This window comes from Rhipicephalus microplus, unplaced genomic scaffold (genome assembly GCF_043290135.1).
Source record: "Rhipicephalus microplus isolate Deutch F79 unplaced genomic scaffold, USDA_Rmic scaffold_20, whole genome shotgun sequence".
Taxonomy (NCBI): Eukaryota; Metazoa; Arthropoda; class Arachnida; order Ixodida; family Ixodidae; genus Rhipicephalus; species Rhipicephalus microplus.
In genome coordinates this window covers 6,013,439-6,029,014 of record NW_027464593.1, presented here as the reverse complement: position 1 = coordinate 6,029,014, position 15,576 = coordinate 6,013,439, and the positions used below count along the sequence as shown (strand labels likewise).

The window sequence follows — 15,576 nt, the reverse complement described above, 5'->3', positions numbered from 1 at the left end:
CCTGTAAAAAAACGCGATGTAAAGTTTGTGCGCACATCATCACTGCAACTGTTGCTAAAAGCACGGCATCTAACTTTTCACTTAGGATTAAAGGGGACTTAAACTGCGATAGCAGCAACATCATTCACTTACTTGAATGCTCAATCTGCCACATGCAATACATCGGTCAAACCGAGACATCTTTTCGCATCCGTTTCAACAACCACAAATCACACGTAAACAGTTTGCCACATCTTCCATTGTCCAAGCATTGTCATCTACCAGGTCATTCGTTTGACAAGATTATGGTAACACTATTAGAATCTGGCTTTAAATCGCACCATGATCGCGAAATTCGAGAATCGTTCTTGATTCACAAGTTCAACAGTCTGTTATCCGGCATTAACGAATGCGTAGGAAAAGTGTCATGCCTTTCTACGATGCCCTGACGTCCGAAATTTTGAGAAATATTTAAAGAAGCATCCCTGACGTATAATATACTTCCTAAAGGTTATCACATATTTTTTTTTTCATGTGTGATCCTCGTCGTGAATGGTGAATGTTACAAATGCCTTTTACATGCCCACAATCTTGTTTATTGTATTAGGTTTTAATGTTTGTAGTGTAGTCACGGCTGTTTAAAAGAATTTTTGTGACACTCACATGCTGATCGCACGTGTTTTGTACTGACGTGTTCATGCCTGCCCATAAAAGCGGCCACATAATCGTATTTCTGTTAATCCTGACGAAGGCCGTGCCACGGCCGAAACGTAGAGTAAACAATTATAAAATTTTCGTACGTGTGCTCCTTTATTCTTAATTATATATATATATATATATATATATATATATATATATATATATATATATATATATATATATATATATATATATATATATATATATATATATATTGTATATATGCACCGTCGATTACACATATCCTTCATCATTCCACTACTTGAAATAGCAGCTACCCAAGAATCTTCATTCTTAAAGCAAATTCAAACTTTTGTGCACAGTGACGCACGCCGAGAAATTGAGCGTCGGGCCGTCCAATCAGAAAGGCCCCCCTATGCCACATACTGCGAGCGAAACCATCACTAGCATCCTCAAAAAAGGAATAAGAAAGAATAAGAATGGCTAGAAAGCCTGATTGCTTACTGATTAGTGCTTTCTTTGCCTGTTCTCGAGAACGAGCCGCGGAAAAAGCGATGCGATGAATTTCTTGCGCTGGCTTTGACTCGAACTCCATCGGCGAAACCAAAATCTCAGAAGAAAGACCACGACAGCACAAAGATATCCACAATTTCCCAAGATATCGCAACCTGATAGCTCAACACTCGGAAGACCAACTACTATTTTTCTGACACAACCTTGATACGGACTGAAATTTTATGACGGGAAAAGTTGGTTACTCGTGTTTTGGCATATCAAAACTTAAAACAAATTTAATGACATTGAAGGAAAACTGTCTCCGGTATGCACTAAAGGTATTCTCTCCTACCTGTGTGAAAACCACGACTGTCTAGCAGTTAAGGTGCGACTCTGCTGTATCCATGGATTCTCGAATTGGGCACAGTGGAACTAGGGGTTTCGTGGGGGCATTTCAGGGTTCCGCGAGTGGTCACATTGAATGAAACCAGGTCAAATTTCAGCGCCATTCGCACTTGATTTATTGACCTAGAAAAAATTGCATTGCATAGATTATTTACCGAAACCGTTGCGCCTGCCTCCTCCCCTTCTCTGCGTCCGATCGGCCTCCCCGAGAGAATAAAAAGTTAATTTTCTACGACACTCTGAAAAAAAAAAAAACACCGGAATTTCTCAAGACCAGAATGTTTGAGAATCTCAGCTCTCGCATCCGCAGCTCGGAGTATAGGAGACGCTCGCAAATACCGAAAGATACAGACAAACACATATCTGCGCTTGAGACTATGGCATGCTATGTGGCCGACGGTGTATGCCGACAATGCCCATGGGGGGGGGGGCATCTTTTTCCGAAAATATGTGGGAATGCGTGTCCAGGCCACAAACTAGAAACTCCACTAGTGCATGCCTTACTAAGGGAGGCCTGGGAGGCCATTCTCGTTCGAGCCAACTTAGAGACGCAGAAGGGTCTCTTGGATCAGGCAGAGCGTACAGAAATGGCCACTGGAGTCCTAGACTTGTGAGCCACACTTGCCGCTTCCTTGTCTCTCTCGTTTTTGAAAAAAAGATTTTTCAACCAAATAATCAAACAAGAAGTTCTTAAATTCTTATTTTTAAGTTGTATTTTTTATTACATTTCTCGATGGTCGTACAATTCATGCGTGTGATGAAATTCTGTAAGAAATCATCCGTTTTTTGGCCGATGCCCATGGTAGGTGTGGGCCAATGACGCTGACAAAAAAAGACAGCTTGTCGCTGTATTTCTCTAGGTAAAACTAGCTATACATATCGCAGTAATTTTTGTCATTTGTCGGCCCTAGATGCCTCATAAAAAGCAAAAATTGATGGTCGGCATCCTGCGTTGGCGGCGTCTGCATGAATGATGCAAAAAAATGATCATCGCGTGATGACGTAAACGTATGACGTCGTCACGACGCAACATAACATTACGGCGTCATCATGACATTGGCACTTAAACAAAGATAGGCCGATACGGATGCAGTCTAAAAGCAGGTGAGGTGAAAAATCTGATTGATATGGGGGGTTTAACGTCCCAAAACTACGATGTGCTTATGAGAGACGCCGTAGTGGAGGGCTCCGGAAATTTTGACCACCTCGGGTTGTTTAACGTGCACCCAAACCTGAGCACATGGGCCTACACCATTTTCGCCTCCATCGTAAATGCAGCCGCCGCAGCCGGAATTCGATTCCACGACCTGCGGGTCAGCAGCCGAGTATACCTTAGCCACTAGACCACCGCAGCGGGGTGAGATGAAAACATTTTGCATTGTATCCAGCGTCGTAGGCGTTGCAAAGCAAAATAAGAAGACTTTCACTTTCGAGCACTCTCAGGCGAATGTATGATTCGCCGTGTGAATTATTTTTTTGTGATGTGTTGTTTTTTTCATCTATGCGGTGTTCTTGAGCTTCATAGGTCGTTATCTCAAAGGGGCCCTGCAACAGTTTTCCAAGTAGCCAAGGAACGGATTCACTACAGGAGCTTATTGCCTCAGCATTTTCCTTTTGCCAAAATCATATTCGGTACTTCCGCACAGAACGAGAGGAGCTACACAAATCGGTCACGCGCTGCAATTGCACACTCTCTTTTCTCGTCCCGTAATGGAGGCAAAAATGCTATTGGCCCGTGGGTTCACATTGAAGTGCATGGTAAAGAACCCGAGCTGGTCAAAATTTTCCTCAACTGTGGCGTCCCTCATAATTATGTGGGGGTTTCGGGACGTTGAATGCCACGTATCAATCACTTTCTCGTCCTGGTGAAGGGGCTGTAAGCTAAGCAGCGAGGAATGACACGGGGGAGAAAATACGTCACGTGCACCTCGCGACCCCTAGAAGTTTCTCTTTCTTCCTTTTTTGTTTTTACTTTGAATGCACGGCTCTTCTGTGCGATTGCGCGCGCACGCGTAGGCAAGTCGTGGCCTGACGCTACGGCTCCAGTAACGACCCAGCCCGTCATGCTCAAATCAGCCAATCGGGGATACATGGCTTGTGTCGCAGTAATTTTCGAGCCTGTAGCGTCATTTATGAAGGAAAGAGAAAGCGATGTTTTGTCAACTTTGAGAACCTATTGTAAATTCAAGGCTATGGGCTGCGCTATATTTTTAGCTCGGGTGTTCTGGGGAACCTCGACTACACATGAGCGGTGTTTTCTGACCATGCTCAAAAAGTGTTGCAGGGCCCCTTTGAAGATCATCCGCCCAGCTTTTGGCCGATACTCCCTTGTGGGGAAATGCCCACAGGAAGAGGATATCAGCATCATTATTAATTGTCGTTGCCACGGTTCCCGAGGTTTCGTTGGCAGCCGCCAGAGGAGCTATGGCCTCTCGCTGGGCCAAGGAGGCGCAGAGTCTGCACGGACTGCACGTCCTGCGGAGCGCGCACTTCCTCACCCTGCTAGCCGAGGCCGTGGGCGTCTCCTGGTGCCACACCACGGCTCTCTTCGACTTGCAGCTAGAGTCGCTTCAGCGCCGAGACACGACCACGAACAGCGGCACTACTGACGTGCGCGTCGGCATGCTGCTCATGGACTACCGGGCTCAGGCCGCCGCCACGCGAATGCTCGTGGCCGACGTCTTCCTCACCCTGTCCAAGGTAACTTCAACGACATCAAGCTCGCAAATGGGTGCGCCAGACCTAGCGACTTATACATCAAACACAGTGAAATCTGTGATTCCCGTTCCTTGCATGTCACTAGAATGGCGTCATAAAGCATACTGTCAACGAGCTTTTTCGTAAGATATCTAACCACACTGCTTCCAAAGCTAAGTTTATCACGACCACACTTATCGCTTAGTTGGTTCAGAACAACACCATGATGTGTGCGTAATTAGTTGTTACATTAACACTCTTTATCTGTCCTTTGTCCCACTCACGCCCAAAAGACTTAGACCACCTTCCCTACGACATTGTTTTCATTTCAGACCAGGACATATTTTGTTCCACTTTACACAATTACTTGCGCTTAGTCAAGCATGAAGTGCGTATTGTATATGTTATGATGTCTTGGTTGCGATGGCGCTTATTCGAGACAAGACCTCGGAAGACAAACGGGCCAAGCGTGCACCAAGATGAGGACACACTGTGACGGTGAGAACGAAGAGACAAGACGGTGATTATGATCATACAGGGATGAGAAAGAAATAAAGAACAAATGCCCGCAATATTTTTTTACTTTCTTGGCTTGTATATCTCACCGTATCTCCATTGAACTCAGTTGTATGGGCTTGACATTGTATCGTCATATGCATTGCAGTTGTTATGAATGCGATGTTATTTATGTTATATTTTTGTTGCTTAGGTACTGTACTCCTGTCTGCAAAGCTCTGTGCGTTTGAGGGAAAATAAATGAAACGTGCTCGAAGTCCTTATAACAACATGTGGTAGCTTTTGGAGGGATCTAAAAATTCTGAAGGCGACTCTACTTCGGGACTTAGGGGTCTTGTAGTGGCACCGGCCCATGCTATAAGATCATTGGGTAAAAATGTTTTCTCTCACTTCTGAGGTCAGTTTCAGAGTACGCAAAAAGAGGCGCGGATTTAACATTTGTTCCTCCAGACTCCTCATGTCGATTGTAACAGAGATCACCAAACGTGGTATAACATTTATGTCTCCATAACTTCAAATACTATCACATATCTTGCCTATATAACGTAATAGGTGGATACAGCAGTTCGTTTTTGAATAAAAAGTTCTTGAACAAAGAAAAAATGGACAAGTGACGCTTGCTGATGACAGTCATTTTACAGAGCGTGTTTTCGTATATTTGCGACCGTGCTAGCAGCGTCGTGAGCTAAATTATAAAGATTTGATATTTTTAGGACAAATACATAGGCGAAATCGCATCGCTCATGATAATGTAGGATTCTGAGTTAGTTATGTATTCTCAAGAATTCCCAACAAACGCTGTCTTTTTTAGCATCGGCTGATTTTGGAACGCGATTGCTGCTTCTGTGAACGCGTCTTGATTTGTTGATACGTATAGCATGCATGGACCTTTCTATGTGTAATAATAATGCATATTTGTGTAATTCTGGGAATATTTATTGTATTGAATTTGTTGCTTTAAACTTAAAAAAAAGCAGCTGGTGAAAAGAAAATCATTAATAAAAACTGCTTACACAATCTTGTTCAAAATTATTGCCATTAATATCAAAGGCCTGTAGAGTGATAATCTCGAAAAAGCACGTTTTACCATATTTGTCATAACAAAATTACAATTTTTTGTACCTTTAGTTTCTTGAGCATTGTCCCCTACTGCGTAAAAGACATATATTGTACAAGAAATCACAATAAAGCGCTTTTTTCTCCTTTTCCGAAGCTTGCGAAATAACAAGAGTGAGGAATTTTCTGGGAGCTGCCAATGTTATGCTATGAAAACGACCGTTTGAATGAATTGCCTCTGAGTAGTGCGTGACTTCGCTTCTGTGTTCGATATCCTTTAATCCAAAGGTTTCCCTTCTGGTCGAGCCTTTCTATTCTTTCACTGCATCATCGGTACGGAATAGACATATGAAAGGAAAGGAATGCACTCTATACGTTCCTTATTGTGTCGTACTGAGTCACAGGTGAAATGTTAGTACAAAAGCCAACGTCTCTACAGGAACGGACACGAACTTATAGGAAGCACTCGCCAAGAGGTTTGGTTTCGTTGGCCCTGAATGGCGTATTTTTCGAGCCATTTTGCGAATAACAGAGTTGAAAGCGTGGCGATTGAGTGAAGCTAGGTCACAGTAGCGCTCGCCGCGCACAAAACATGTTGTTTAAATGACCTCCGTTCTGCATTGGCAAACATGTCGTGGCTGGTTGCTTTCCACACGAATTTAGCACTTCGTTTTTGATCTCCAGAGACTCTCGATCTCTCAGGCAGGTACACGGTAGTTCAACGTTCGCAAGCTTGCCATGTAATTGTGCGACCAGTTCAGCTGCTGACTGTATTGAACCACCGTGCGTTGTGCCAGCCCACGCACTCAACGCACGCTGTACTGTATTTGCACGAAAGGCCTGACCACACGTAGCCGTCGCAGCGCAGTGGCGCGTTTCTTTCTAATGCAGCACCACGCCCGCCCCTTATGTGGAGAAAGGGCGCGCAACTTCGCGCTGACGCGCACCTTCTCTCCCCAAAGGAAAGGGCGCGGCGCCACGTCAAAAAGCAACGCACCACTGCGCTGCGACGGCTACGTGTGGTCAGGCCTGGAACACGGCCCACTCCATCCACCCGACGATCCCTTACGGTGCGCATCCAGTGAAGGGTCGCACAAAGACGGGTGATGAATGTTTTGTGTAGCGAGCGCAGCATACCTTCCAGCACTCTCTGCTGCAGCGTACCAAAGCATACATATGGCGGTAGTCTTCAGGCTCCACTGTGGGGCTCGCCGATCGGCACTCACGCTTTTCGTGATTTATTTATTGGTAACAGTGTTGGAAGGTAAGTATCATCTATATGGTCTCTCGTGAGGTTTTATATTGACGTGTTTACGTTAAAAAAACACAAACACACGATGGTGAAATGTTGCACGCTGCCCGCCCACGAGAACTGCATTGATGTTGCGAACTGCTCAAATGCAGTTCATTGAAACGTTTTTTTTTTGTGGAACACTTTGCACTCACCGAAAATTCCTCATTGTTATTTTGCAAGCCTCGAAAAAAAAACAAATGATTGTATTTTCTCATAACAACAACTGTCCTTTACGCCCTACAACGCTCTGAAAACACATTGTCTGAAAATTGGTAATTTTGCTGGGACAAAGATGATGCAACATATCTTTCCGGATTACCACTCTGCAGTCCTTTGAGAACAATCTGAACGAACTTGACCAAGATTGAGAGGAGTAGGGCTATGATAAATCTTTGAGTTACCTAACGGCTTTGCTTTTTGGTGTTTTGGGGGACAAAGTTGAGTACTGTAAAAATACTAGACAAATACAAATCAATATGCTTTTTACTTATATGAAGGCCTATCAGTGCTGTTAGTATGAAAAAGCTAAGACGTTCACAAAAACACAGCATTTTAGATAAATTTTGAAGATACGTAACTTGATAAGAATCCAATAACATCATACGAGTAATTTCTCCTTTATTTTTGATTTGTGCTACAATTGAAGGAATTTGCAATATTTAGCTTGTGACGCTACTGTGACATGATTGCTACTATACGAAAATGCACTCTATAAAATGGCTGTCGTATAACTCACGTCACCCGGCGATGCTTGTTGATTTTTCTCGTGTTCAATAAATAATTTTAATGAATACGTGATTTAACACAAATAGGTCATATGGGAATGCCATACAAAACCATCAGGGAAATCGAAGATGTCACATACACAACGTTCTGTGAGCTTTCCTGGAATCATCCGCAGCATCTGAGCTGCTCTTTTTTCAATTTATCCAATAAAGTTTTAATAATTGCCCTGATGCATTGGTCCTTGTGTGATATGACTTGATGCCCCGACACCATATGTAGCCAACATAAATTTTTGAACCAGACCCGTTGAATTTGGCACAAGTTTCATTTTTTAAAAGCAGATTGCTTGAAAATTTGGAGGACCGGAAGCATGTGTTCGACCTTAAGATGCTTGAAGGAATACTAAGACTGTCAGTGATTACTCTGACTACTAGTGACGTCATTTAGCTCCAAATGAGGAATGCTTCGTGATGCACAGGCCGTCGCTGCGGTGTGGCTCGAGGCGGCAACGTTGCTGTCGGACCTTGAGCCGGAGCCCGCGAGCCCCCAGCCCGAGCTGTACAACCTGTTCGTGAACGGCGCCACGGCGTCGCTGTGCAGCTGCCTCAAACTGTGCCAGCGTCACGCCGCGTTCCTCGAGCTCACCGAGCAGGCGGCGCATCCCAGTGCCTTAGACGCGCACAGGCACGCGTCGCATCGGTGGAGTACGCAGTGCGATCGGCTGTTCGACCTCACCGTCGACTTACTCGCCGACTTCGAGGAGCGAGTCTACGAGAAGCTCTTCCTTCCCTAAGCACGCTGCCTGTTCGAAACAGCAGTTCCGTCATCGTCACGCGTAGAGCCTGCTTCTGGAAAAAGGCACTATTGGCAGCAGCAAGTCTTGCTGTAGAACGCAGGCAGCACCACATATACAACGCTGCCTCAGTGTACTTCCGGCCGAATAAGGCACCAAAAGTTTAATTTCCAGGTCAGTGCGCAGAGCACAAGGAACTGTATTGAACCTGTCGGCCGACCTTGTTTCTTCCTGAGACGCGCTTGCAAGGAACACGAAAAATTGAATCTTGCACCACCCACAGTGTATAACGAATCAAAACCCACATATATAACATTAGGCGACAGTTGGCGATTTTTTCGCGAGAGTGCGCTTTGTATTCGACACGTACAGCACTTACAGTCTGCCGTATCCACTAAACATTCAATAGTAATACCGCATAGGCTTCTAGACATTCTACATTTACCGAGACGACGGCAGCATGTCTCAATCCAAATGAACGTTACTTTTACGGGTTCAAGAGAAACCAATTTGAGCTACTAGACAATATCTTAGAGACCAGACATTTTAGAGGGAAGGAATTATGCAACTGAGCACCTTGATATCATTCGGGCGCACAGCCACTGACGTGGGCAATACATGTTAAAATGCATTCCTAAGGCTTTCAACGTAAGCCGCACTTCGCACACACACTGTTTCCATGATTATGCGTAGGGAGCAAATACTCTCTTTCATTGCGTCTTCACGATGTCGCGTGACAGCAGGCCATTCAACCTGATCGCGCGCAGCACAAGTAGGATACAAGGGTCTGCAAGTCACAGTAAAGAAGCGCACTTGGACACGTCCCACTCGTGTCCAATTTGGGCTGACGATTGCTCGACCATGTTTGCCTTCTTCCTTTGGTTTGCGCGCCGTATTTTTTTTCTATTTTTTTAGAGCAAGTTTGCTTCGCGATAGTGGTATAAGCCATCACCAACTGTCTCTTTACTGGAACGCGTTTAAATAGCCAATATGAACGATGGGAAAGCCTTTGACCGTTACGCTATAGAGCCTCCTTGTCATGCTCTTTCTTCTTTTCATTCTGCTTGCTTGTATAACGGAGACAAGCATGTAACATGCGATAGTGCGACGCGTACGGATGTAGCCATATCTGTGCATTCATTTGTAGCTCTGTTACGATTGCATTCGCGAATTATTATTATTATAAACAACGGCGTTGCTTTAACAAGAGCATTCAGAATGCCATTCCAAAGGAAGTAATCAACGCAATTATTTGTGTTACACTCAGTTACCATCAGTGCGGAATCCGAACCGAAGCCTGCAGCACTCGGAAGGTGAATCTATAACAACAAATGAACAGTTCTGGCACGACGCCAACAGTACCAACTAGACATTAATGCTCCAGTTATCTCGTGATGAATAATATCTGAGCTCTAGGCTAAGCTCAACGTCCTAATTGGTGTTCAATAAACCCCAGTTTTTGTAGAAGGCTCCACGTGTCTTGGAATAATCAGTGGCTGAGCTCTCGAAGGCAATTTAAGTTTTTTTCGTAACACCACCTATTTGCCAGTGTGGCACCTTACAAAAGGCAAATGCTGTCTCGAGCATGGTGCATGACCAAATAAGGGTAACATCTCATTTTCAACAATGCAGATAGCCATATTCTTTTCTGTAACTTAGAAAATCCGGTGTCGGCAACCTTGTCGGTGAGTGAAGAATCCTGATGAGTGTATAGAATAAAAAAAAAACGTCATGCTTACGAGGAACACGCAGCACAGTTACAGTGGAAGATGAGCGACTTTTCAGAGCTTTATCTAAACACTCTTTGGGTAACTGCTACAAGCACGCTTGCTCGGTACTCACTACACCTTAAATACTTGCTCGGTACCCACCATGCAATTATTAAGTATACTTTCTGTGTAGTCTTCGTCCTTTTTGAGGGAACCATGGTATCCGCTAGACAGTTGCTAGAATTTTCGTCCACATTTTTTATGCAGTGGCTGACGACGATGAAGAATTATGCCTGAATTGGGTATGCGCCACAGGTAATAGGTGATCAAGAACAACCTTTTGTAACAGGTTGGAGCACTGGGTGACCTACTCGCTACGCAATTCATTGTGGGATATCTGGTTGTTCCCTTGGTGTTCTTAATCTTCATTACTCATATTACCGCTATTCCTTTACCGTCATCAAGCCTGCCTAAGGCGAGTTTGGAAATGAGTTCCAAGCACTGGCGTAATTCAGTGGCAGCATACTCAGCTGGCACGCAGCGGACTGAGGTTCGAATCACCACATTTTGACTGGTAGTTTACAGCGAAATCTGGTATGCGGTCACAACTCGGGTCACACGCAGTTGTCCGCCGCCGCCGGTGTCTGGAACCACATCGCACGAAATTAGAAAACAAATCTTAGCCCAAATGACAAAGTGGGGCTCGAACCCGGGTCCGCTGGGTTCAGCCCAGTATTCTACCATAGAGCCACACTGGTGTTTGGGACTTGTTACCAAATTTGCCTTAGGCAGGCTTGATGTCAGGAAAGCAATCGCGTTATTACGACTTATAAAGCGTTTCAAAACAGCGAAGGAACAAGCAGTTGTCGCACAATGCGAATAACGTAACGAGTGGGTCGTCTAATGCCCCTACCCATTACAAAAGCTTGTTCTTGTTCCCCTATTAACTGTGGTGCATACCACTTCAGCCATAATTCTTCATCGTCGTCAGCCACTGCATGCATGCACAATTGGCACAAAATCCCTTGCAAGTGTTCAGATGATACTACGCTTTTTTTTAATTCTTCTGAGAAGCGTGAGGGATTGATTAATTGATTGATTGATTGATATGCGGGGTTTAACGTCCCAAAACCACCATATGAGAAGCGTTATTGAGTGAGTGAATGAGTGAGTGAGTGGGAGAGACTTTATTTGGTGATACGGCGGGGCTAGGATTGTCATCCGCCGGATCACCAAATAAAGTATTTCTCACTCACTAACTAACTGACGCTTCTCAGAAGAATGACGAAAATTAGCATAGAGAATGCCGGCCTACTATACCCCAAAAATTTATTAATGCTCTAGGGGGTATAAATCAAGTTTGCTTGCAGTAGTTGGCCAAAGGGTATTTTGAAAGGCTCTGAAAGGCTGCTCTTCTAGATTTCGCTGTGACTTTGCTGCACCTTCCGCGCAGGCCTGGAGTTTTTTTCCAAGTATTTTCTTATTTCTTATTTTCCGAGTATTTTTCTTATTTTGAGTGATAGTGGTTACGGACACTGGTGGCGGACAACTACGGCACCGCATATACCCGTGGTCTGATCTCAACAGCTTTCGCTGTAAAAAAAAAAAAAACAACTAAGGGTGCATTAGGTTGCGCAAGGCTTGAAGCGGTTTCTCTAAGTTGCTTCTAGACTCACGAGCAAATGGCTCGTGGGGTTCGGTCATGCGTAGGCTTTAGCTATATAAGGGACGCTAGGCTGTTTCCGCGTCGATTCTCAGTGCAGAGTGGCTCCTGCTCAAACACAGAAAGCCAAGGACACGCCAGGGATGTTTAGACTTCAGAGGCAACCAAGAGTTGGCACCTCTCATATCAATCTATCGGCACGTCGTCGTTGGCGTAGCCCTTTCTCCTCTTCGAGGTATGCTCGCAGCCGACCTTGCGTTTCCCGTTGTCTAGTATTTCCTAGTTATACGTAAGTGGATCTTCGGCTCACCATCGTCAATTCGCAGCTATTTATTCGGTGAACTGTCGTGCTCATCATTTTTGAGTGAACCAGTGGGGAGTAGCGAGATCTATGGAATTTCTGTGGCACGTACCCGTTCGTGATGGATGGTTCGTCGATAGATGGATGGATGAAAAACTTTATTGGGGTCCTGAAGGATCCCACCATCCTTTTATAGGGGTGGGATTGCGGGCCGCTCCAACGTAGGGATGGGGGGGGCGTAGCCTCACCGCCGCATCGTGGGCCTTCTCGACAGCCTTGAGATGTTGTATGAGAACCGGAATCGTGAGCAATAAATTAAAGCCATTTTCGGAAAATTCTTGATTTTTTTTCCTTGCAAAGGGGGACACCTCCGGAGTTTCCTAAAATTAACTAGAGGAGACTCTGGTTCAGCGATTGTTCTCTGGTTCAGCGACAACGGGAATCATGGGTGGTACACGGATTTGCCTAGTCTTCGTAGCTTCGAACACATTTGTGGCGTTGTTTAATGCAGTTTTTTGGTAAAGTTCCGAATAAGAGAACGAATAATTTTGAACTTCGTGACCCTATTTGAATTGGAGAGCCTAAAAGTTTAAGGCCGTGAAATGGAACTGCTGACCATTTTTTGCTTGTCGTATCATAATAAAGCAGCTCCAAGCTACGCGAAGCAAAACGGAGCCAAAAGTATTAATATTGAGACATATGCTCCTCACTCTACCCATCACTCCCATGCTCACTGAAGCACCATGCCTTGGCGCTCTCCCAGACACCAGCGCGAAGTTCCCTTAATGTATTTAAAGGAAACTATGGTCGGGCTAACCGTTGCCATTTTCAGTATTTGTGCAGCAGTCTTGAGCAGTGGAATCTGTCACCCATACAATGATAGTGTTCTAGTAGGCCGCACACAAAAATTACAGCTAGAAAAATCAGAATATTACTGCAGCATTTATGTTGTATTGCGAGGCATGTACTCGTATACAGGACAAGTGTGTATGTAAGGCATGAAAGTTATTTACAAGCAAAGGAATTTATTTTTGATTAATTCGCAAACAGACGCGTGGTGCTGTGGTAGAAGATCCACTTGCCACGATAACGATCCGGGTTCCATCGCCACCCTGATCGATGATTATTTATCAATCACTCAAGTTTTCATTTCCAACATTTATTTACAATTTTTTTGGAGTCTTTCAGGCGAGAAACTGTTGCAAACACTTGAGAATGCTTGAAGTCTCTTTATGGCGGCACGCAATATACACCGTATATAATATAATAAAGTAAGTAAGTCTGCACGAGTTGTAATATTAACATAATATTAGAACATATAAAAATAAGATTGTTTACAACAGTGATCATTTGACACATGTATTGAAAACGAAAAAGAAAGCTGTGAAACCTTGCAACTTTTTGTGAAATTAAAACTAGAAGTAAATGCCATAAATATAGATACCACAAAAATGAAATACCATGTAATAAATACTCCGATATTTTTAGCGATTCTTTACTTAGTCTATATACTTGTTCCTACACAAGAGCGTTATGCATCTTCGGAATAAAAAATATTTCTCATCTGTTTCCGGGTTAAGGCATGAACATGAATAATTTCATTTTCATACTTAACGAGAAGTAAAAAGACATTTTAGACGATTGATTGCATCAGGTAATTAGTACGCCTTTCTGGAAAAAGCCATTTGCCCTAGAACGTAGATCATTCTAAATTTTCCGGTCACGCATAAGTTCATCATTTTTCACTCCCAACCAATGACGCCGACACCGACACCGACACCTTTATTTCTGTAAAACGAGCATTTTAACGTTATGGCGTTAAAACATTTCGCTGGTATAACCTGACAGATTTTGGTATGCATCCGTTTTCATAAGCTTATAGGCTTTACCCCGATACTTACACTACCAGCTCGTTCCGCCGTTTTTGGGAAGCAGCTAACTTAGATTGTATGCTCTAGTGATGCCCCGCGTTACTGGGCAGCGATCAAGCCAACCGGGCCAAGTCGTGCTCCACCATCAGAAGCCCCAACAACGAGGATCAGCTTTGGGCCGTCCAGAGAGCCCACGATGTGGTCCATCAGGCTCAGTCAGGGACCTGCGCACTTAGTGCATTCGGTGTCGTCAGTTGTTTGAGGTATAGCGCATCCAGGACGGGACAGAGAAGAAAACACAGAACACATACACGGCGCTAACATCCAAGAAAAATTGTTGAAAGTTAGCGCCGTGTATGTGTTCTGTGTTTTCTTCTCTGTCCCGTCCTGGATGCGCTATACCTCGAACAACATGAATAACCAACAAGCCCGCCGTGCAACCTTACTCGGTGTCGTCAGGCGTTTTGTCTTATGTTCATGTCGCACCTCTTTTTTTATAGTTTTGTGCCATTGTGCACGTGATTCATTTAAGCTTGACGTCTGTTTCTGTAAATCAACAGCTGGCAGTTGTCTTCTGTCTTTGATGTTTTGTCGTCACCTTCGTCACCTTTCCCAAGAATTTAAATTCTAGTACGCCACGCCGACTCACCCAAGCTTATGCTCTGAAACACGTGAACATTCATTTTGCGGGGTCAATAATAATTACTGCTGGGATTTAAAAACGTACGAAAACCACCGTATGATTTTGAGAGACGCAGTTGCGGAGGGCTTCGAAAATTTTGACCGCGTGGCGTTTTTCAAGGTGCTCCTAAATCTGAGCACACGTGCCTCAAGCATTTTCGCCTCCATTGAAAATGCGGCCGCCGCGGCTGGCATTTGATCCCGGGACCTGCGGGTCAGCAGCCGAGCACCTTAGCCATTAGATTACCGCGGCGGGTCTTGCGATGTCGAAGCATGGCTTAGCGGTGTACCGAGCTAAATGTTCAAACCTTCAGGTGAGGAGCGAAAACGAAAACCTGACAGTGGCAAACACGTGCACTGCCAGGGGGGCTTATTGTAAAGCCACTAGCCTAAGAAGGCTGATGCATCTGTGAACTTTAACGACACCCCCAAGTCTGTGCCTGTGTTCTCTTCCGTTGTGGCCAATTCGCTGATTATCTCAGCGAACATATCGGTTTGTTTTGTAACTGTCATGTAAGACTTTAACGGGACTTTAGCCTTGTAGGTGACACATATAGGTCATAATGTTGAAAGCAGAGTGTAGGGCATTCATTAAGTCGCGTAAGGAGCATTATTAACGTGCCTAGTAGCACATTGGCTGGCCTTGCTGCAGTGCCAAGAATGTTGCTCCGATATAATAGAACAATTTGGTGGCTTCTGAGTTGTAAGAATTTCTTAAAAATTATGGTGA

General features: G+C 44.4%; 1 protein-coding gene across 1 annotated transcript; it reads left to right on the top strand.

Moving 5' to 3' along the window:
* Window positions 1–3,938: 3,938 nt before the first annotated feature.
* On the top strand, window positions 3,939–10,047 carry LOC142785258 (uncharacterized). The gene is made up of 2 exons (XM_075883683.1): window positions 3,939–4,239; window positions 8,307–10,047. Exons 1-2 carry the CDS (start codon window positions 3,964–3,966, stop codon window positions 8,619–8,621), a joined length of 591 nt encoding a protein of 196 aa, XP_075739798.1. The 5' UTR covers window positions 3,939–3,963; the 3' UTR covers window positions 8,622–10,047.
* Window positions 10,048–15,576: the final 5,529 nt, after the last annotated feature.